At 34.2% G+C, this 22,944-nt stretch overlaps 1 protein-coding gene across 3 annotated transcripts; it reads left to right on the top strand.

Annotated features, from left to right (window-relative positions):
• Window positions 1-694: 694 nt before the first annotated feature.
• Window positions 695-21,221, top strand: LOC127813844 (outer envelope pore protein 16, chloroplastic-like). 3 transcript variants are annotated; one of them, XM_052354934.1, is made up of 3 exons: window positions 695-1,112; window positions 1,217-1,268; window positions 20,409-21,221. In XM_052354934.1, the coding sequence occupies exons 1-3, from the start codon at window positions 999-1,001 to the stop codon at window positions 20,483-20,485; spliced, it is 243 nt and encodes an 80-aa protein (XP_052210894.1). In that variant the 5' UTR covers window positions 695-998; the 3' UTR covers window positions 20,486-21,221. The 3 variants fall into 3 exon arrangements, 1 of the variants encoding a protein (XP_052210894.1); XR_008026233.1 differs by lacking the exon at window positions 20,409-21,221 and adding an exon at window positions 3,020-5,930 and having other exon boundaries at window positions 700-1,112; XR_008026232.1 differs by lacking the exon at window positions 20,409-21,221 and adding an exon at window positions 2,797-3,013 and having other exon boundaries at window positions 705-1,112.
• Window positions 21,222-22,944: the final 1,723 nt, after the last annotated feature.

A 22,944-nucleotide genomic window follows, 5' to 3' on the forward strand; every position in this document is an offset into this window, starting at 1 on the left:
ATAGTGAATTGGAGAGCAGTGTATACCTAAACAAAACAATGATTTTCCACTAATGGCCACTAGCGAGACACGATGATCGATTGGCTGGAGACGATGAAGAAGATTGTATGTGAGAGGGAGATAAAGACAATGGGAGCTTGGATTTTGCACTTTAGAGATTTGGGAATTTGGTTAAGAAAAAGAGTTGGGGTATCCCTCGCCACTATTTTTGATTTTTTCTTTGTTGAAATATTTTGTTGTTAAATAAAAAAATAAAAATAATTTATGAAAATAATATTAATAATTATTTAATTGATAAAAATAAAATAATTTAAGATTATGATAACTAATAAAATAATTTAAATTATGATAATTATTAAATAATTTAAATAAAAATTTATGAACCTTACTAATTTTTTTTTTTTAAAAAATTAAAAGTAATTGGATGAGGGGGGAGCCTATGCCCAAGGTCGACCCTGATGATGATGATTGTGGAAGAGCAGATTTGTAGGTACCCCCATATTTGGATTAATTCATGCATGTAAAGACGACTATACATGACTCTCTCTCCATACTTGTTATATAAGAATAGGTATTAATTTGTTTGTGATTTATAATTGCTCATATTCGACCAATTCTTCGTTTTATTGATAGATAAGTCGAAATAGTGATCCAACACATGGGTTATGATGAGAATAAAGTTGGTCACTTTTTTGCACACATGGGTTTTCAAATTTCTAGTCTAAACGCATGGAAGGTGCATTTCTCTTCTTATACCGTGTCTTAAAGTTCGAGTATTCTTAGTTGACAATTCAAGTTAAAATTACACATTTACCCCAAATCCCAATTACAGATCTGCCTCTGTTAAGTCTTCTTTCTCATTCTATCCACCAAAAAATTTTGAATACCCGCTCGCCCTCTCTCTCTCACCTACTCGGATGCCCAAGCCTTCTTTGTCGTCGGTGTACTCTCTCTCGTTCTCGCTCGCAAGAACGAGTTGTGATTGAGAGAGAAAGGAGATGTTGAGGACCAAATTCAGAGGATCACTCACAAGTCTGAAGGTAGACTTAATAGTGAACATGGGCAATCCCTTCGTCAATCTCACCATCGACGGCTTCTTGAAGATCGGCACTGTAAAATTCCTTTTTCATGCTTCTCTATTGCCATCATCAATTCATCATCATCAAATATCAGTTCTTTCTTCACCATTGGTTTTCTTTCTCTTTAAATCTTCTAGGTTGTAGTGGCTAAGACGATGACCGAGGAAGCATATCACATCGTCAAAAGAGGTTTCATTTTTCTGTCGTTCTTCACCTTCATCTATGTGTCCATCCACGACTGCTTTGATATCTAAATTTAGGAACTTTATAGTTAATATTCGTATTAATTAACTTCTTCGAGTGAGCTATATGTGATGGAATATTGATGGGTTTTCCTGATATTGACTACGCGGGTGGGTTAAACAGATGGAAAGGGTGTAATTTACACTTACCTGTATAAACTGTTAGGACTTAGTTATATGAATCAAATGATATTTTTAGAAGATACTTAGTATGATGCTAAATTTTTCTGTGACCTTTTGAAGAGTTAATCTAAATTTAATGGCCTGTTGTCAATGTTACTAGTTCGTTATTATATTTTATGTTCATTTATTGTTCTTTATTTAATTCTCAATACAAGCTTGAGAATTCGGTGAGAACTCATTTCCTTCTACCTCATTTCAACTACAGTTTATTAAGGTTTTTCTATTACTATTGATGGAAAATTCTCCTTATTTGATTTTGAGCACTATCTATGTTTGAGTGATGCTCTACTTGATTGGCAACTTGTCTTGTATGTACTCTTGTTTGTAATCCACACAAATATGTAGATTGTTCTGTTTTTGGGTACACCTTGCTTATATGGGCTGTCAACGTTGATTCATTAGTCCACTAAGATGTGAATATATGGGATCTCATACTTGATTTCTAGTGGTGGACTGTCTAAAAAGCAGGTGTTTTCACTTAAGTACTTGCAGAAATATATAAGGCCATCTTCAACCATACTCCCTATTCTACTCCCTATTATATTATAAACAATTCATTCCCTATTCTAATTTTACTTAAAAAACTATGCGTGCTCTAACCATATTTCCTATTCTCCTCCCTATCACACTCCATATCCCACTTATTTATTAATAAATTTCAATTCTATTTATTTTACCTCACTTATAATTTTTATTATTATAAGATTTTATTATTTATTTGTTAATTTAATAATAAATATGACGGTATTAGATTTTTATAATATTTAATATATTTATAAATAAATTTACTAATATTTTTTAAAAATGATTATTTAACAAAATCATTTAAAATATTTCCATAATTCGAAATTTAATTGTCAAACTGTGTAAAAAATCACAAAAATAAATACTATCTTTGTGATATAATACTTATTATTTTAAAGATATAATCAAATATTTACAAATATATATTTAAATATTTACACAAAATATATAATCAAATACACAAAATAATTAAATACACGCATATAAAAATAATAATAATTAAATACATAAAATATAATTTACTCAATACTTCAATACATATAAAAAATATATAAAATGGAGTAGGGAGCAAATTTTAGCTCCTCATCTATAGGGAGCCATTTTAACCGAAGCTAAATTTTGAGGAGTGACAAGACATATAGGGAGCTGCGTTGGAGATGAATTCAAGCACTTTCCTCTTTATTTTTTGACTTAAGGAGTATTCTGGCCATCCCTTGGAGATGGCCTAACAGGAACTGCATTGACCTGCTTCCCAATTGTGAGTGCAGATCTGAAGCCTTGAATTTTTGGGTCTGTGTGGCTGTCTTCTTGATTTTCTGTAGTCATGTTTTACAGAAGACATATCCAAAATGAGTTGGAACCTGCAAGTTGAAGCTAACTATGTAAACGCTAGCTTTCCTTATAATTCAGCTAGTAGCTTTATCAATTTCTTTATTGTTTGTTGCATATGAACATGTCAATTTCATTTTTGCTGATGCACTACCTGTTCAGGTACCTATTATTTGTGATGGTTTTTGTTCCCCTTGGTTTATGCTTTTTGGCTTGGCAAGATAAATGTGTATATGGACTTAATTATGCTTATTATTTACTGTTATCAGATTTTGGTTTACTGTTTGTTCCCCTTTGTTTATGTATATGGCTTGACAAGATAAATATGTATTAGTGGTGAGGCTTGATGTTTCAAGGACAACTTTTGAATTTGTTTTTCTTCAACATGCAAACATTGGCTAATAATTCTGAAAAGGTCATTAAATTCTTGCTTTGCCCGTTAAATATGGATTTCAATTGGTTGTGGAACACAACAATATGGTATCTTCATATAGTTTGGTGAATACAAACTAAAGTTTATTAATTTCTTCGTTTATTTATTTTTGGACACAACAAAGTGACATTAATTTTTGTAAGCGCATAAATACATGAAGTGACACTGGTTTTTGTAAGCGTAACAAAGAATGACCTCAACATTAGTGTCGCCGTCAATTGCTTCCCATTCTTGCATCACCAATGATCCAAAAGAACGGCACCAGCATCGCCGTCAACCGCTTCCTATTCTTGAATAACTGATGAACCAAAAGAATGACACCGACACTACTTCAAATCTTCGAAGCACTTCTTGTTCTGCTTAAAGTCATCAATTGCTTCGAATGTTCAATCGTTATCAATTGCTTCAATTTGTTTTTCTTTTAGATTTTTGTTTTTTTAATTCTCAATCAAAATTGTTTTTCTTAGATCTTATTTGATTGATTGCAACACCTAGCTAGCTAGGAAATTTAATTTTATATTTTGTCTAGGAGCTTGTTCATCCTTTCCAACTTTGTTGTGCTACATATAAATAAATAATATGTAATAATTATTTGATTAATGGTTTTGATTGCTTTCCTTTAATGATCTAGATTTGAATTCAGATCAAAGTATATTTCAATATTTCTACCTAACTGTTGGATTCTTCGCTATCTCAAAAACCATTTTTGCAGCCATTACAATACTTCCAACCCAAGACCAAGCATTTTACTAAAATTGAAAGGTAAAAAACAAAACATGCATTATTGTCACCAAGGCCAACAAATATTAGTGTTAGCAACTTCTACTTTCCATTGAATCAGACATAAACCAAAAACTAAACCAATTATGGGTTAGAATCAATTAGAACAATCTTGATTTATATTTTTATATAGAGAGATTTAAGGACAATAACCTTGTAAGCTCGATCAAGTCTATAAAATATTCGCACAAAAAGTGAGATACAACTATACCATGAGAAAAGGGAGACCTTTTCCATTAAGGTCTATAGTAAAACACGTTATACTACAAATCTAGAGGGGGGCATTAGATATGTAATATATGCGTATATATAATAATTGGAACCTTTAGAGCTCAGTTTCCACAAATAAATAAGAAATAAATATGACAAAGGTTGTAAAAAAATCGAGTCCAAAATGAACAAAAACCACTCTGAAAATATGACAAATTGCTCAAACTTAGCTTAACCATTAGAAATGCATGATCTTTGAGGCTGCAACTGCTGGGCTTGTGGAGGCACTAACAGTTGCAGCCACTGACAACCGTCGAGAGTCATGGCCATTGAGGGAGAGAAGAAGGGGAGAGGTTGTTGGTGTGTGAAGAAACAAGGGACTACTCGTTGCTGCTATTAAAGCCAAGAAGATCAGGATTCACAAACAAAGGGCAGTCCTCACTTTGCTAGTCAGCTTCAGGGGCGGCAAAATCTGCATCCAAGATCAGATTCAGAGGCTCTTGGATGCAATCTTGGTGGAAAATAGCCGAGCATTAACTAGTCAATCCTATGTTTGTTTGTAAGAGATGTTGCCATTCTTGCTCAAATCACAATCCAAGCCCTTTCAATTAGCCAAGTCCATATCAATAAATCAAGCAAGGAAGCAAAATCCATAATTTGTAAAAATGTGCATGAAGCTCCTTGCACACGAGGCTCCGGCAAAGCCATAATTGCATATAACCTTCCTCTTTATCTTTTTGTAAAGAGACAGTTTTCCCAACCCAGAATAGTGATATTAGCAACCTAAAATTAAAACCCATAACATCTCTCATGCATCAACCCAAATGAGATAAAGAATAAAATAGTTCACACTAAAAGCAAGCTGAAAATATCATGAAATATGCAGAACATAATCACACTTTTAAAGACTACAGAAATATAAAAATCCTCTAACACTCCTCAAAGCAAGCAAACAAGTTTTTTGTGAAGGATAGATTATACCCCTAATTTGGTACTAGTGTGTGTTAGTAGCCCTTGAGGGAATTTATTTAGCTAACTGGAAATCAACAAATTGAAACAGAAAGACAGATGCATACAAACACCTAACATACATCTAACTGGAAATGCAAATGCATAGCAAAAGAAGTAAATGAAACAAATGCAGACAAACACAGACCATGAACCATGTAAACATAAACACATAGACCACAATGAACATCAAGAGAATGAACCCCTAAAATTCAGAAAAGCAATACAGATAATAGAGGCAAAAACTCAAAAATTACACAACACTAGTCAATATTAGCCCATTTTTGCAGCAAACCAAAGTCAATCCCATGTTGTAAAATGTAACATGTTGGTAATACATATACATGAGATTTCTCAAGCTTCACCTCATTAGGGCATGAAGTGTATGACATGAGGATTAAACACATATACATGAGATTTTAAAATATTAGAAAGCTAATTGCTACTAGTTAGCTGTAGGCTTGAGAAAGAGCAAACTTTAAAAACACAACTGATATGTTCATAAAACCCATTAAAGCCACATTAGCTATGTTTTCCAAAAAGTGAAGAAAATACCTTAAGGGAGCCAAACCTGTATAGATTGAAGGCAACAACTAAGTGTAGGAATAAGCATAAATAAATCATTCCACAAACAACAAAGAAAAAAAAAAAAACGATAGAAGAAAACAAGGAATCAACTCCAAGCCACAAAAGAATGGAAATGAGAATGGTTCCACTTTATGAACCACCCCACAAGGATAATCTCATTCTTAGTAAGAACCCACCAAATGTGAAATCACCAGGGAGGAAAAAAAATCAAAATCATCTCATAATTATTAATTTACTCTAGGATTTCTAGCAAAATAAAATGGTATCATATGTAAACAAAAAATGTGACACCAAAACACCTTTACCCCAACTAAGCCTCAAATCCACCATTCTGTCCATTAGTTGGATCACAATACTAATGACTAAGGGTTTTCGTAATGAGGATAAGCACAAGAGAACTTATTGTAACACACAAGAGATATATTCATCTTGTACATGAACAAAAGTAAAGACAATGTGTCTCTATTATCACATACATTCAATTTGGAAACTCACCGATGTATTATCCAAAGTGACAACAAGAATGAGACAGTGTGGGTGAGGGGTAGGTGCAACAACAGTAGCTGATGACGGATGCGGTAAGGGAGACGATGGAGATTCGACTATAGTGGATGGTAAATGCGGCGACGACAAGGAGGAGAAAGAAAGAGTATTTGAGGGACGGGTGGAGAAGACGTCGGCAGAAGCAAAGTGGGCCAGTCTAAGTAGGTGAAAGAGCAGGTGAATGAGAGGCCGACGGTGTTGGGGAGCACGAGAAGCGAAGATAGTGGTCGTTGTTGGTGAGGACCGACAACTGCAACACCACAATGTCACGCCGAAGGTCGTCAAGCGGTGGATAGACAGAGAGAAAGAGATCTCTAGTGGAGAGAGAGGGTTTTTCAATTTGGGTCATTCGAAGAGAGAGAGAGAGAGGGGGGGGGGGGGGGGAGAGGGATAAGTGGGCGAGAATTCAAATTATTTTACTTTTAAATTATCGCGATAATTTGGTCTCAAAATATCACGATAATATGAGGTTGTCAACCAAATTGTCAAAGTGATTGGCTATGTAGCGTTATCCTTTGGATTAATTCATGCATGTAAAGACGACTATACACGACTCTCTTTCCATACCTGTTACCTAAGAACATGTATTAATTTGTTTGTGATTTATAGTTGCTCATATTGGACCAATTCTTTGTCTTATTGATAGACAACCGGGAATAGTGATCCAACACATGGGTTATGATGAGAATAAAGTTGTTCACTTTTTTGCACACATGGGTTCTCAAATTTCCAGTCTAATCGTATGGAAGGTGCATTTCTCTTCTTATACTGTGTCTTAAACTTCGGGTATTCTTAGTTGGATAAATTGAACCTTTGCCCCCGGGTATTATTTTATCTTAACTCAGCAGGTATAATATTTTGTAGCTATTTGACCATTTTGCTCCTCTAATTGTAAGCTATTTCATCGTCCTTCCCCTCTTCCCTCCACTACCATCACCACCGCCATTGGACACTTTCTGCTATTGCTGGCACCAGTACCAACATGCACCATCACCATCGGTTCCACCACTCCCACCATGACTGTTATCTATTTTCGCCATTCCACACCACCATCGATATTGGTGATTGACTATTAATTGAATTTATACTATTCAAATGAGAGATTATGTGTGTTTTAAAAAGCCCTCGACCATGTCACCTCGCGCCTATGATGTCCTAAAATTTATGGAGGGTGTCCTCCTCCCTCATCCTTTACCAGATCAAACTTGTCCTAACATGTGTAGGTGTACCAAATGATTTCCTCTCATGCCTCCTATGGGACAACAAAAAACTTGGGTTAGAAGTTAAAAAAAAAAAAATTATATCAGCTAACAATTTAATATTTAAAATTTTATCACACGAGTCATTGTCCCTATATCAATGGCCTTGTCCAGACACTCTCACATGAATATAATTATTATATCAGTTCATGCCAATCACTATGTCATTTAGTTATAAAATAATGTTTCATTAATCTCCTTAACATGTTGTTTTTCCATATATTGAACACTCAAATTGAAATCAAAATTATTGACAATATTAGTGGAATTGTCAACCATTTTGTATTTTTATTTTTTTAGGTTGTTGACCATTTTAAGCCTTTCAGTAAAAATAATTGACAGTCTCTATGAACTGTCGACAAGCATTTTTCATGCTCTTTATTATTTTGATTTTAATTCAATTTCAGTTGACCATAACTGTATAGTGTCAACCTTTTCCAAAAACTGTTCACTTGTTGTTTAAAACAGTCGACCGTTTGTTGAAAGAAGTCGACCTCTTTTGTAAAAGAGTTGACCATTTTCCAAAGCCAATATGTGCTTCAAAATTATTGAAGAAAACTGTTGATTGTTTCTTTCACTAGCATTCTGTAACGACTAGTTTTTACAGTTTTTTTTTTTCTTCTTTTCCAATAGGTATAAATGGCTAGTTTTTATTTAAACATGAGATAAACCTATAAATACAGCCTAAGAAAATACTGGAAAAGGCTAATGAATGGAAATGAAGTGTTAAGAGATTACTATTGTATTAATCCTTCTCATTAGCGCTTAAGCTTTCATTTTTCTCTCAAAAGATTATAGATACCATTTGCATTATTTTGTTTTAGCCTTTGTATATTTGTTTGAAAGATATTGTAACTGAGAGTGTCAACTCTTAGATCTTATTGTTTCTATTCTTTATTGTAATTTCTATTGGTTGTGTTAGAGGGCTTATTTTGGTATAAGTAAGAGATTGTATTTCCTAACGGTTTATGTTAGAAGGCTTACTTGGTAAAGTAGCATGATTTAATGGATTGTGAAATGTCTAGTGGAGAGATAGAGTAGTGGAGTAGACTGGATTTAGCCAATAAGATTTAATATACACCCAAGGGGGGGGGGGGGGGAAGAGTGAATTAGGTGTTTTACAGACTTTTTCAATTTAAAGTCCTTTTATGCAAATAAAACTTTTTAACTTTTAGAGCCCTATTGAAAGATAGTTATAAAATATTTTATTGAAAACTTTAACTCTTGATGCTTCAAGAAATAGTATTGTAAATATGACTTTAAAGAGAATGACCTTTACAAAATCAAATTATATAGTTGTTACTACAAACTTTGAATACTGAAAATATTAACTTGACTTGTTGAAATGAAAGGTAGAAACAAATAATGCAATACATACAGATTTTATAGTGGTTCGGCTCAATCAGCCTACTCCACTCCCTTGGTTTCTTATTAAGAATTTCAACAATCCACTATACCTTTTTCAAGATCAGCTAAAATCTCTACTTTTTACAAGTATAGTTGTAATATCTATTTTTCAATAGATTAGTAGTAATTGGATACAAATAATTTTTATAAGGAGCAATTGAAGCCTCTTACACTTTGTTTTTTATGAGTTCAAGCACTAACCACCCTAAGATAAGTGAAGTATACAAATTAAGTACTTTGAGAAACTTTTACAAGATCAAAATCAAAGTAGCTTCTCACAAAGAAAAGAGAGATTTAAAAAGAATGTGAAGATAAGAACACACTCTCTCTTTTGCTAGTAGAAGATGTATGCTTTTAGGGTTCTTTGGCTCAAGGTAGGAGTAGGAAGAATTCAAGAACAACTACTATTTCTTTAGTCTCTTTTTCCTTTTATACTTGTTGTTAAAATAATGATATCTACAAGAAATATTCAATTTTATAAGTTCTTCAAGAGTTCCTTCTTAAATTTCAGAATTTGAGAATTTTAAGAATTTGATATTAAATACCAAATAGGAAATCTAAGCTCTTATGAATTTGGACTTAGGATCACTACTTGAGAATATAAACATTTACTCAAGAGCTTTGATATTTGAAACTTAAACATATTGCTATTAGATATTGAGCAATGCTTTCACATATTTTGAGCACTTAAGATATTTTTCAATCTTAAACTTTGAGTATCATGAGTATATATGACATTTATTTATGACACTAATGCATTATGGATATTTACAATATCCATTGAAATCCTAGAACAACATATTAACATAGATAAGACATAAAAATAATCTTATTTTCAAATAGATAAAAAATATAATAACATATTAAGGTTATCAATACAACTTTAAATCTCCTTAAGAAATATGAGACCTTAACATAAAATAATTTGCACATATATAAAACATATTAGCAAGCCTATGAAAACAACCTTCACATAACATATGAGAACATTAAAGTTTTAACATAAAACAATCATCATCAAAACATTCATAACAGAAAACTCAACATAGTTGAACCACTCTAAAATTCTTGTGTCCCTAGTATACTTTGTTTTATACTTTCTTGTTTATATTTCACTATTTTGATTTTTTTTGTGAAAATCTTCACAAATTTTTAAAAATCATAAACACCCAATTCACTCCTTTTTTGGGTGTGTGGTGCCATACTTGTGCAAAACTAACACATGTTACATCACTAATTTGGATTACAATACCAAAATGATTTATATTTTCTAAATATGCAACCTTAATATTGTATGACTACATGACCATTAAGATGGTCAGCTACACTAGGTACTACCATGCTCAACCTCTGGGGTAAGAGTATACTGAAACTTTTTCAGAGACTTTCTCGGGCAAAATTCTTTCGAGGCTCTCTTGGAGACCTCTTGGTTGAGAGGGTCTCCCAAGGCCTTTTGGCCTAAGACTTTTTTGGGCTCTTTTGCAATTTAGGCTGTGTTCTCTTTACTTTTCAATTTTCAGTTTTGAGTTTTGAATTTATTTTTAATTTTTTATTTTGATAGTCTGTTTTTAGAAAATTGAAAACAAGTTCTCTTTGTCATTTTGAAAAACTATTTCTCAAAACAGAAAATTAAAAAACGCGTTCTCTTTGAAATTTTGCAAATAATTTTTTAATGATATTTTATTCAATAAATTTGATTACTTAGTAAATTAGAAATATTTAATGTTAATATATTATTAAAAAAATATATACATTTTAAAGTTAATGAATTTTGTAATATTTTTTCCCATTACAATAATAAAAAATGAATGAATAAATAAATAAATAAATAAATAAATAAATATATTTTGAGTTTAGAGCTTGTTTTAGATGGAAACACTTAAAATAACTTTTTGTTATTTTGAGTTTTCTTTACAATATTGTTTTTGTTTTCAAAAATGAATTTTTAAAAATAACAAAGAGAACACATTTTCATTATTTTAGGAACTCGAAAACTAAAAATAACTTGAAAACAGCAAAGAGAATGCAGTCTTAGCTTTTGGACTTATTTTTCATAGAGTTTGTAATTAATGGTTATTTATTAGGAGGATTTTTTTGTCCCAAATTTTTTTCCTTTGGATCTTCTGAGCTTTCCTTAGAATTTTCCTTTGAATTTCTCATTAAAATCTATAATTAGATCTTAATCCATGAGAGATCACTTACATTCTCCTTTCATCTCTGGTTTTCCCTTATAAATCATCTTTTTTCTTAGTAATTTCATTTCAGTCAATAAGGTATCTTTTTAACCATTGATTTGGTTTGGAAGACTTTAGATTTATTGAGGTCATTGGGGCCAAAGCCTACCATTGTTGTCTTTTGGAAGGGTAATAGGGTCAATAGAGTTAGACTTAGGAACTTTTGAATTGGTTAGATCGGTTTCGAAGAAACTAGCCAATCCGTGGACTAAAGTTCAAGCTGCGGGACATTAAGAATTCCGATGAGAGAGGCCACTGAGATCTTCACAACTCAGGTAGGTGATGCTAAACCTTTATTGAAGGCTATGGAGGATGATGTTAATGCATAAATGTTGGTATTGTGTGCCTTGATGTTAGATTTGGATTATATCTAGCGGGTTTGTTTGTTATGCATTAATTGTATTTTTATATAAATCAATAAAAGGTAAGGTTTTTTTCATTCATATTTTCTCCAATTAATTATATGAATGAGTTTCTAGATCTTCTATGTAAGAATCTTATTCTCAAGGTGTTAAGATTGTGCGACAGGATTCTCTGGTAACTTAACTTCTTAAACTATTCTTAGTCCTTAGATTCTTTGAATGGGGACTCCGATTAATCGAGTATGAACTAGCACATGGATTGTAACACTTCGTTTTTCCCATGGATGGCATTAACCCGGGTGATATGTGCTCCGGAATTCCGATACCAATTAATATGAACCCGCGATGGAATGAAGCCAAAGGAACCCACAAAAGATTGAAACAAACCCTAGAAAAGCCAAAATAGGATATAAGGCAAAGAATTCTTGTTAAATAAGAATCTTAGTAAAAAAGGAATTAGTATTCATCCAATTCCAACACGGTTGATTGGATTAACTGATCTGATTGCATCATTGTTAGTTGGCCCTCCATGATTCTCATCACTGGGATTTCGAGAATATTTTTTTCCAACACACTTAACATAAATCATTTCCTAATAATCCCATTCTACCTTTTCAACATATTAAACATAATAATCAATAAGCTAAGGCAGATAATTTTATCACATATGCAGAAGCAAGATCATAACCTCAAATGGTACATAACCATAAACACTTTATTTATAACATAGAAACCTCAAATATAGTCAAAAGATATGCTAAAGATCACTTATGTAAACAACGGCTACATCTCAATACTCTCTTTTCCCTTGGTGCCGCTACTTGCACCTGGAATGTTTGAATATTCTAGGGATATAGTCCAAATTAGATACTGAATCACATAAGTGAAGGTTCAAAAACATTTTCATGAGTATATACAATACCATGAATAAATTGACATATCCTGACATATCATAGTCCAAGAGAAACCCATACAACGCTTAACCCATACCACGAGAAAAGAGCAATCTCTTTAAAAACAATATAACCACATTGACACATTGTCATAACACATCACAACCCAAGCCTCCACAAGAGGATCATATGGACACTAACCTTGGGAATGCAACGTTCTCCTCGGTAACAATTATATCGCTCAAAGAAACCTGGGGTGGTGTCCACTCTCAGTCCCACCACTTGAGCCAGATCCGGGGTGGTGTCCACTCTTAGCCCCACCATAAATGGGTATTAATCCTTGGAACCCATCCCGAGTGTTATCTCAAGGGTCACACCCTAAGTTGACATCCCACATGGACAACATAAAAACATGCCAATGCCACTAACACATACCATGATTGGATGCATCATATAAATCAACATTTCAATGCACATAATTTAATGCACAAAATTCAATGCATATGAATCAATAAAATAGATTTGGGATTGAACCACCCACATGAAAACAACCATTCATAAGTGAAAACCATTTGCATGAAACTAAATCAAGTTTTCGAAAAATCACTCATAATAAACCAAGTTTTAGGTAGGAACGCTCACATCAAACCAACCATTTACATGCCAAAACTATTTGCATGAAACCAAATCAAGTATAGGGTCAAACCACTCACAATAAATCAAGTTTTAGGTAGGAACACTCACATGAAACCAACCATTCACATGCCAAAACTATTTGCATGAAACTAAATCAAGTATAAGGTCGAACCACTCACCTTGAACGAAACTCAAAACACCTCGAATCTCGTGGCCAATCTCAATTTTCATGCAAAGCCTCAACAATCGTATTATTACTCAATTTTGAGGTTCAACATTTTCTAGCCATCATATGTATTCAAAGAAGTATCAATATCTATTTTTTCATAATTTTCTCTTATTTTCTTCCTATTTTTCCCTCAATAATTCCAAAATAAATATCTGCTCAAGGTTTTTCTCAAATTTTCCACTACCATAAATCATAAAATAATTTCAAAAAAATTATAAAATTAATTTTGAGGCAAAATACCTTCACACGTGCCCTCATGCACTTCACACGCGCATAATGACCAGCACGTGCACCTCACGCACCGATCGTTTTCTCCGATTTCGGCCGTTGGCGACTATTGGTTTTTCCTTCTACCTTATTCTACTCTTCAAGTCGATTATAATGGTGCCCCTCAATGCCTGAAACACCAACTAGAAGTGCTTCAATCGACCATTTAAAGGTTCGCTCGAGGCTTTCGTCTACTTTTTAGACAACCTCCCCAAAGCTTCTCAAATCTAAACGAAAGCTCACCAAACTCTCTAGAAAAATTCTACTAGACACGAAGAACAAAATCTCCTTATTCTCAGCACTCGATTCACCCTCTAAAGTTTCAAATTTGAGCTTGAATGTGATGAAAAATTCTCGGTCGTTGACCCTATTTTTTACCTATTTTTGAGCCTCGAAACGTTCGTTGTTGTCAACTCCAAGGTCTTAAATGCCTTAACCAGCCTCAGATCGACCCGAATCCTTCATCAATAGCCTCAAATGAGAGGATTATAGAGGTTGAATTTTTGGCCATCTCATGGCTGTAATTTCGATTATATCGGCTGTCGACGTGGCTGCGCGTTTCTTCACTGCGGGCAAGCCCTAACGACTTTAGGCCTAGCTGTGATGCCTTTGATTCCCTCCTAACAGCTCCCCTACGGCTGAAATCGACGATGGGTGAGGTGGTCGGCGATTGGCAATGTTCACACTGTCAGTTTTTGGAAAATTGCACTTTGGCCCCTCCAAACTTCTAAATTCCATTTGGGCCTTTCCATGAAACCACCCTTTGAGTTTCTGAAAACTCCACAATGAACCCATGCATTTCCCTTTTCACATTTTATCCCTTAAGTTTCGTTTTACCACTTTTGGCCAAGATTAATACATTACACTTAGGCCAAAAGATCACACTTAGGCTATCCTCTAAAAATTCCCATCTAAAACAACTTCAAGGTTGTTCTACTTATAAAATCAGAGCTTCTTTGGGTTCTGTTGATTTCTCAAGTGCCTCTCTCGACCTTTTAATTTTTTGGACTGTATTTTAGTTGTATCGAAAACTGTCACTATTTTAATTTCTTTCAGCGTTGTAAATCTTATCTCAAGACGCTCATCAATGACACACCCTTCTCTGTAGAAATTTATGTTATGGGGCACTCTCTTCCAATGATTCGATCACTTAATAATTTAGGGTATTATAGGGGTTACTACCTCATTACGTATGGGGATACCGATAGGAGGATTGTGTGTCACATGTCATATGATATGAGATGTCACTTGTAGACATGTGGGTGGTCGTTGGGGAACGATCAGTCGAATGTGATGCCAATGATTGACCACTTGGACTAGTGGATAATGGTTGTGTTATCAGATTGCAATAGTGTGTTGATCCTTAGACTTGAACCGACATGATTGTTTTGTGTATCGATATGCTATATTTGTTAATGAGTCGAACCATCCAATTGGGAGGTGGCTCGTTAATATTACCGAATTGCCCTAGTAGGTGCAACCATACATGTGGATGGTCCACATTCACCCCGTGTCCCAAAAAATAAGGCTGATTGTTGGCCACTAACACATAAAACAAAACAAGTGGGTCCCGCCCATGTGAAAGCTTAAGTTGATTGATATATATTATGTTTTTTTTTAATTTGAATTACAAATTAATTTGAAATTCAAAATTCAAAGTTAAATAGAGCGAATGCACTTTCCCAATTTGCAATGGACCTGAGAGATATCCAGGGTTTCTAGAGGGTCGTGTAGAGGTTAGGTCCAACTGCAACCCTGAGGTCCTTGACCACTTATTACGCTTGCTTAACAGTTGTTCCCGTACATCAATTGACTCCAGCATGAGAAAGAAGAGGTATTTTGTGCCCTCAATGCCTGCTTAGAGCCAAATAAGAACAAAGAGATGTTTACAGTTCACATCTACTCAGAGGAGGCAGCTTCCCCTGAGATATCTTGCACTGAGGAAGGGGAAGCTTCGGAAACAACACCTTTATTATGACATTATTAACACCACTATCACTAACGCTGGGTCTGTGTTCTATATCAATGAGCGCTTTGCTAGGTTAAATATGGGGGCCAGGTACACTCAACATATGGCATGGACTAAGCTTTTCATAAAGAGTTGAGTTGGGCTTGGTGATGAAGCTAATAAGAATTCATGGCATCAACATGTGTACATGTGGGTTATTTGGGATAAGAGGCCTAGTATAGCTGCTACGGGCCAAGCCGATATGTTGTAAGGCCTATCAGGTGATCTGGAGTTGTGGTTTAAAACAGATGAGAACTCAGACCGGTTCAACATACTAGCCAAATATGTGTTCAACATGATTAGACAGGGCCCAGTGCCAGTAAATCAGGATAAGGGTTATTCTGTAAGCAAGAGGTATGCAATGGTGGATAAGGAACTTATCCTGAAGAAGATGACCCATTTCAAGGATACCACCATAGGGGTTATTGATGACATGCAGAATGGGGCCTTTTACCTTATACTTGCTAGTTTTCATTCACAGGCTTGCAATTGTAATGTCAAATGTAAACTGTATTTTCGGTCTATGAATTAATAAAATTTAATTTTATTCATCATAAGAGAAAATCTTGGTCTTCTCATAGTTAATAGAGTAATACCTACATAGATTCCACTCATAAAATACATTATTAATTGAGAATTCAATGGTTTCTTGACTAATGACGCCTAATCTATTAAGACATTCCATAATCAGGCCACGAGTACGTGTAGTCATAACCCAAGCCGAGAGATCTTTGACTATCTCTGAGATCATCCAAAGATTTACATATGTCCAGGAAATCCTCATCCTCAACATCCTCCTTAGGTTGTAGTTAGCCTTGATGAGGATGGTACACCTCTTGTCCACTAGGTTTGTGTTGCTCAAGTGGAGTGGGTTCTGGATTGAATCGTAAAAGACCCCTACACACATTAGGTTGTCCAATCTAGTGACGTAGGATGCATCCATAAGAATGGAAAAGGGTGCATTCGCATTCTCTGAACCATAAGGCCTTTCTTCTTCTTGCCTTCTTTGAGATGGCATGGCTAATCTTGATGTTGGGAGGATTCTTGGGTGTGTCCCTTGTCCACTTCGTATAGGGCTTCTTGGATGAAGTGGAATTTTGCATTTGTTAGAGTCCACTGCTTTGTTGATGCATTCTCTTCCTTCTCGAGAAACTCTTTATAGGATGTTTTTGGGCTAAGGTTATACAGTATGATTGTTGGTATTCTACCTTCAATTAATTGAGGTTTGCCGTACTTACAATTTATTTTCTAATGTCTTTGGGCCTCGATAAAGTCATTCCAGTGTTTCATCTTTAGGTATTTAGGCTCCATATCGTCAATGACATTGTACCACGCATCATTATTGTAGTTGGCCAAGTTAATGTAACCTTCGATGTAATTATGAGCCTTCTATAATAACAGATCTGGGTTTCTTTGGCCTGGACTTGATTGGGCGGATGTTATCTACCACCCATTCCAACAGGTCCACTAGAACCCTATCAAATACTGTATGTCTACTCTCATACAGTCAATGAGGATTAGCAAATATTCTGTCTATATTTGCCTTGATGTTATGATATTGCAAAACAAAAGATTTCGAATTCCTATCTCTAATAATTTGTAATAAGCTACCCTTATTATTGCTGGCAAGTGCAGAAAGGAGGGGAGAAATTGTAACGACTCGATAAAGGATAAGGATACTAGGTAAGAATATGTTATCGATGTTTATGTATTAGTGGTTGGAATGTCAATTTTGAGGTTGTTAGGTGAATGACCATGCCCTAACATTAAGAGTTAATGAGGCTTACGGGTGAAACGTGGAGAAACATATGATTATAATATTCAATGTACTCACATTATATTAAAAAAATGAAAATAATAATGAGGTCAAGTAAGTGGAAGTTAGAAAAGGAAAGGAAATTATGTGTTGAAGAGTCAAGCCAAAATGAGAGAATGCAAGATATATATAAATTTATATATAATAATTGGGTTATTACCTTGATATAAATGAATACATTTATGAACTAAGATTAGTGTAATGTTAAACTATGAAAATTACATAGAGTTTTATGGCATTAGTAAATTCCATGAGGTTATGAATTATGGCAAATGTAGGTATCGTAGAATCTATTCTAATGTTTAAAAATATTGCATTAATATGATATTAATGTTATGCAAAGGCAATGGTTATATATTATATTTCATTGAGACTTAAATTATATACTATGTGAGAATATGATATACTACCAATTATAAGCTAGGAAATGGAAGCTAGGAGAAGTGAAAGTGAAGTGAGGAAGCAGTCGAAGTGCAAGGGGCAAGTGGACATACGTATATAATATTATATTTGATGAGGCAAAATACCCTTGGGTCCATAATTACTCCAATACCCTAGGAATACAGCCAATCGCAACGGTGACATGTGCCTACTAAGGAGCCACTCCCCCGACGTCATCCTACTTAACCCCAGAGAGGACACGTGGCAGAGACGCCTCACCATACCGGTTAGCCCGTTACTCAGTGAAGATTCTCTAGATTCCTCGAGATCGATCATCACACCGAGAATCATGGAGATAGGAACTACCCCAAACTCATCAGAAGCAATTATGGGATCCATATCAATAAGATCATAGCTCCACGAAGAACGGGATAAGAATCTTAGTAATTTGAAAGAGAATCCTTACCTTGGGAGGAGGATAAAGGGAGGGGACGTGCGACGGGTAAGGGATCTAATCTTTTCTTTCTCTAAGTTCGAAACTGCATACTTTGAGCTGGTATCAATTTAGTAATTTAACTTGAATGTCGGAGTGATCCCAGGGGAGAAAGACCCCAACTCCATTACAGGTTCTTGATTTGAGGCAGAGGAAGGTGATCGGCCTCCGCATCATCAATATTGTTATTGGATGTATGATAGATTATATACCATTTATATATAGAGAAAGAGAGAGAAAGTCTCTCTTTCATTTTTCTTCTCTTGTTGTCCATGTGCATCCCATTAAAAGTATAAACATATATATATATATATATATTATGTTATAAGAAGTTGATAGCAAGGAAGCTGGAGGTGGTGGAAATTTGGAAGAAAATGAAGCTGGTAGAATCCTCATGGGACGCGAAGAGGGTCTTCTCGTCCATCGCGAATTCTTTTCTCCTCCTCTAGGAATGTGTTGTTCATTTAAAATCTATGTGTGATAAACATATATAATTATTACAGAAAAGTAGATTATATATTATAAGAAATGGAAAGAGGAGAAGCTGGAAATTCTTCTCCAACTTTCTTCTCGGGAACTTCCAAGCATATTGTCACATTCCACCCCAATTTTGCCCAATGAAGGTTTGGATTAGGTAATATCTTTCTTGGTGTTGTATAGTATGTAAAGTGTGTAAAATGTCATACAAGACTCTAGAAAGTTCTAGAATATTTTAGAATACCCTAGAATGTTCCAAAAGACTCTAAAACACTACAAGAACTTGATGAATTTACTCTACACGTAAATGTGGGTAAAAATTATCTTATGTGTCAACTATAATTTTTCCTCACACATAATGCAAATGTCAATATGTGTGGGTAATTAGGGGTTAGAAAATAATTTTTACCCAAACATATATTTGTGTGTGAGTAAAGCTTAATATATTACCTACATATACATATATTTCTGTATATGTAGTTATTTTTATGTCAACAAGTTGTAATAGTGACATGGCTGATGATGTGGTTTTAATTGAATGATGATGTGGTATGACACATGTATTTGTTTATGTACGGGTAAAGTTAAGATTATGTGGGTAATAATATAAAAAATATTTTCATATGTGAATAAAAACATTATGTATAGGTAAAAAAAAATTATGTGTGGGTAATAATATAAATTTTTTTTGAATATGTGTGGATAAAAAAATATAATGTGAGTTACAAACATATTATGTGTGGACAATAATATAAAAAATAATTTTCGTATGAAAGGATAATTTTCATATGTGTGGCTAAAAAATATATTATGTGTGGGAAAAACTAAAGTTTTATATTTAAAATTTTAATTATTACAATATCTATTACAATATAGTTCAAATATATACGTTTCTAAAAAATCATAAAGTTACTTAAAAAGTTTAAACATATATAAAAAAAATTATAAAACAAATTATTAAATCCCGTTGCTAAACAATAATAATGGCAGCGCCAATACCAACTACAGACATCAGCAGCAGCAGCATCCAAATTGGCACTTCTACTTTGTTTTTCTTGTCTTGGATAGGATTGCCAATTTTCTCGGCCATAGGTTTGGACCTTTCTTACGCAGTCAGAGCCCGTGATGAATGTTCTATAACGAATTGATATGAAACTTACTGCTTTTCATACTTCTCCACATACTAGGGGAAGATTTTCCTACCGGGCTGCTTAAGAAGAATGTCAGAATCATCCATCTATTGTAATGCAATTGTAGCAAAAACCACTGAGATCATAAGTAAATTCGAAAGCATCATCATATTATGTGCATAGTCCATTCCACAAATAGAAGAAATCAAAAACTTAAATTGACGCACTATCGAGCAAATAAACCACATGGATGGGGGTGAATAGTAGCCAATATGAGTATTCATAGTTGGATATTGATAAGTGTCTTTTATACACTTATTTTGGTCTATAAACTTAGCATTTATACATTCAATGAGCATGATTTCTACTTGATTTGGTTCTATATATGGTTATGTAGATGTGAAGCATGTGTTGAAGACAATAGGAGCACAAAGTGATGATAATGTCGCATTTTTGGGGCTAAAATGGCAGTAAAGGCAAGGTCAAAGGTCCATTCGGGGTCGAGGATGATGATGTCGCAAAGCGCCGGAAGAATGACGTTATTGGTGAAGTGTTGGAAATCAAAGAGAAACGGCTCACGGTGCTGTCATGCAAAGCATTGTGTGGTAGGGTCGTGGTAAGAATTGTTTTTTGTGGCTCACGGCCTTATCGTGGAAAGCATTTCGTGATAAAGCCGTGGTTGAAGAAGTATTCTGTGGCTTATGACCTTACCGTGGAAAGCATTCTGTGGTAAGCCCGTGACAAGATTTTCATTCTGTGGCTCACAACCTTACTGCGGAATGCATTCCGTGGTAAGGCCGCGGTAAGGCTCTAAGCTTCGTAAAAAGGCCATTTTAAGCTCGTTTCCTTTCAAATCAAGTGGAGATGGGCTCTCTCAAGGGGCACGACTTTGAAGACCTAAAAAGCACTATATAAGGAAGGATTCTTGATAGATTGAGGAGCTTTTGGAGGAGGAGAAGACGACAAGTCTAGGAAGAAGAGGGAGATTTTCTTGAAGATCTTCGGTTTGGTTGTATTTTTCCATTCTTTCTTCTCTCCAACATCATGAACTTTGTTTTTATTATTCTTTCATTGGTTGAAACTATGCTAGGCTAAGTACTTTGTTGCTAGGGTGATTGATGAAACCTAGTTCAATGATGATTTAACTAAAAGTATTTGGGTTTTATTATATTATTATCTTTCGGGTTGATCGTTTGTTATGCACTAATTCCGTTTTGATGCTTGGCCGCCATTAGAACGTGTTTGTGATTTATATTGCTTTCGAGAGATTCAATATAGATTAGCACTTGGTAATAAACGACATAAGGTTCAATAATAGGTAGAGATACCGTTATGCCTTGTGAAATCTTATTTTGATGATCATTGTGGATAAATGCATGTTTGTATATTTGCAGATTGATTAGAGATAATTAATCTCATATGTAAGCATAGATTCAATCGACCATCGAGAGAGGCTTTTGATTAACTTAGGATCATTAATTTTCAGCTTCAAACAAGAATTATAAAACCCGATCACTGAAAGATTAAATCAATTAAAGAACTACGGTGGATTCATAAACCCTAGTGCATTAGATTTCTACATTTAAAACCTAAAGAATTATTTTGTGTTTTCCATTTAGTGAGTTGGTTTTAGTTAATATAGAACTTTCATTGAGTATTATTTTGATTGTGTGTGACTTATTAAAGTTAATAGTGGTTAAAGTAGGGATTGAAAGCTAATTCTCGTGAGAACGATACTCTATTCATCATTATATTACTTGTTACGATTTCGTTCACTTGCGGGAAAGAATACGCGAACAGATATGATACAAGAACATCTGAAAAAAGAAATAAATGAATACTTCATGGATATATATATATATATATATATCAATATGAATTTATTCTTATCACGTTTTTCTTGTCTGTAATATTGTTTTTTTGAACTTCATACATTGTTCAACAAAGATCACACATATTCCAATTATCATACCAGATACATTTACAATACAATATTGTGTGGATAGGAACATGAACTAAATCTGACTTACTTTAATCTCTTCTTTCAAAACTTATATAAGGCATATGCAAGTATTATAATCTATTCTTGTATTCATCTAACTGTGCTCTAATCCTATAGGAAGGATACATCATAACCTGGTTTCAAGATAGCTTGGATGAAGTGCCTAATTTTGTGGAAAAAAAAAAACCAGAAGCTTCTTTAGAACTAGAGAAACTCGACTTCAAACAACAAATATCCATTGGAAGCATTGTATACATCATATATGAGAATCTAAATACAATTATCCTCCATGGACAAATAGATATATGATTATAAGTATCACAGTTCAGAATATATATGCATAAATATATGAAAATACTCCATGAACACCAAACCAAGTGTCAACCTGACCACAAGTTATTGCACAGAGCATGTACATCTAAGACAACAAAAGACAATATACATACATCCTATGAAGAAACAGTAAGGAAGACGGATACTGGGCTCAGGATGGGAACACGTGATTACTAAGGACAGAGTAATAATGCAATAGTCTATATACAAATGAACAAAGATGTGATTCTATATGATCCACCAAAAACTCAGAAAAACAGGCTCAATGGTCGTAAGAGACTTACTCCTTACAATTAAAAGCAAGACTATATTTTGCAAGCCTTTGCTTCTCGACAATGCTAGTGGGTTACATTGCGAGTTGTGGGACTATTGTCCATCTATCTGCAAGGAAAAAAATATGCAAACTAAAGCTTTGAAGCATCATAAAACGGTTCAAAGTTATTGAGTATGAGATTGCCCCTATCTCAGTAGATTCATGATCTATTGAAAAGGACCTAATAATATTTGGGAATATTCTGGTAAGTTTACAGTACAAACAGTTCAATAAAACATCATCAGGCCCATGAACGTTTAATAAAACAGAACAATCAAATAAAAT

Source organism: Diospyros lotus, chromosome 12 (genome assembly GCF_014633365.1).
Source record: "Diospyros lotus cultivar Yz01 chromosome 12, ASM1463336v1, whole genome shotgun sequence".
Lineage (NCBI taxonomy): Eukaryota > Viridiplantae > Streptophyta > Magnoliopsida > Ericales > Ebenaceae > Diospyros > Diospyros lotus.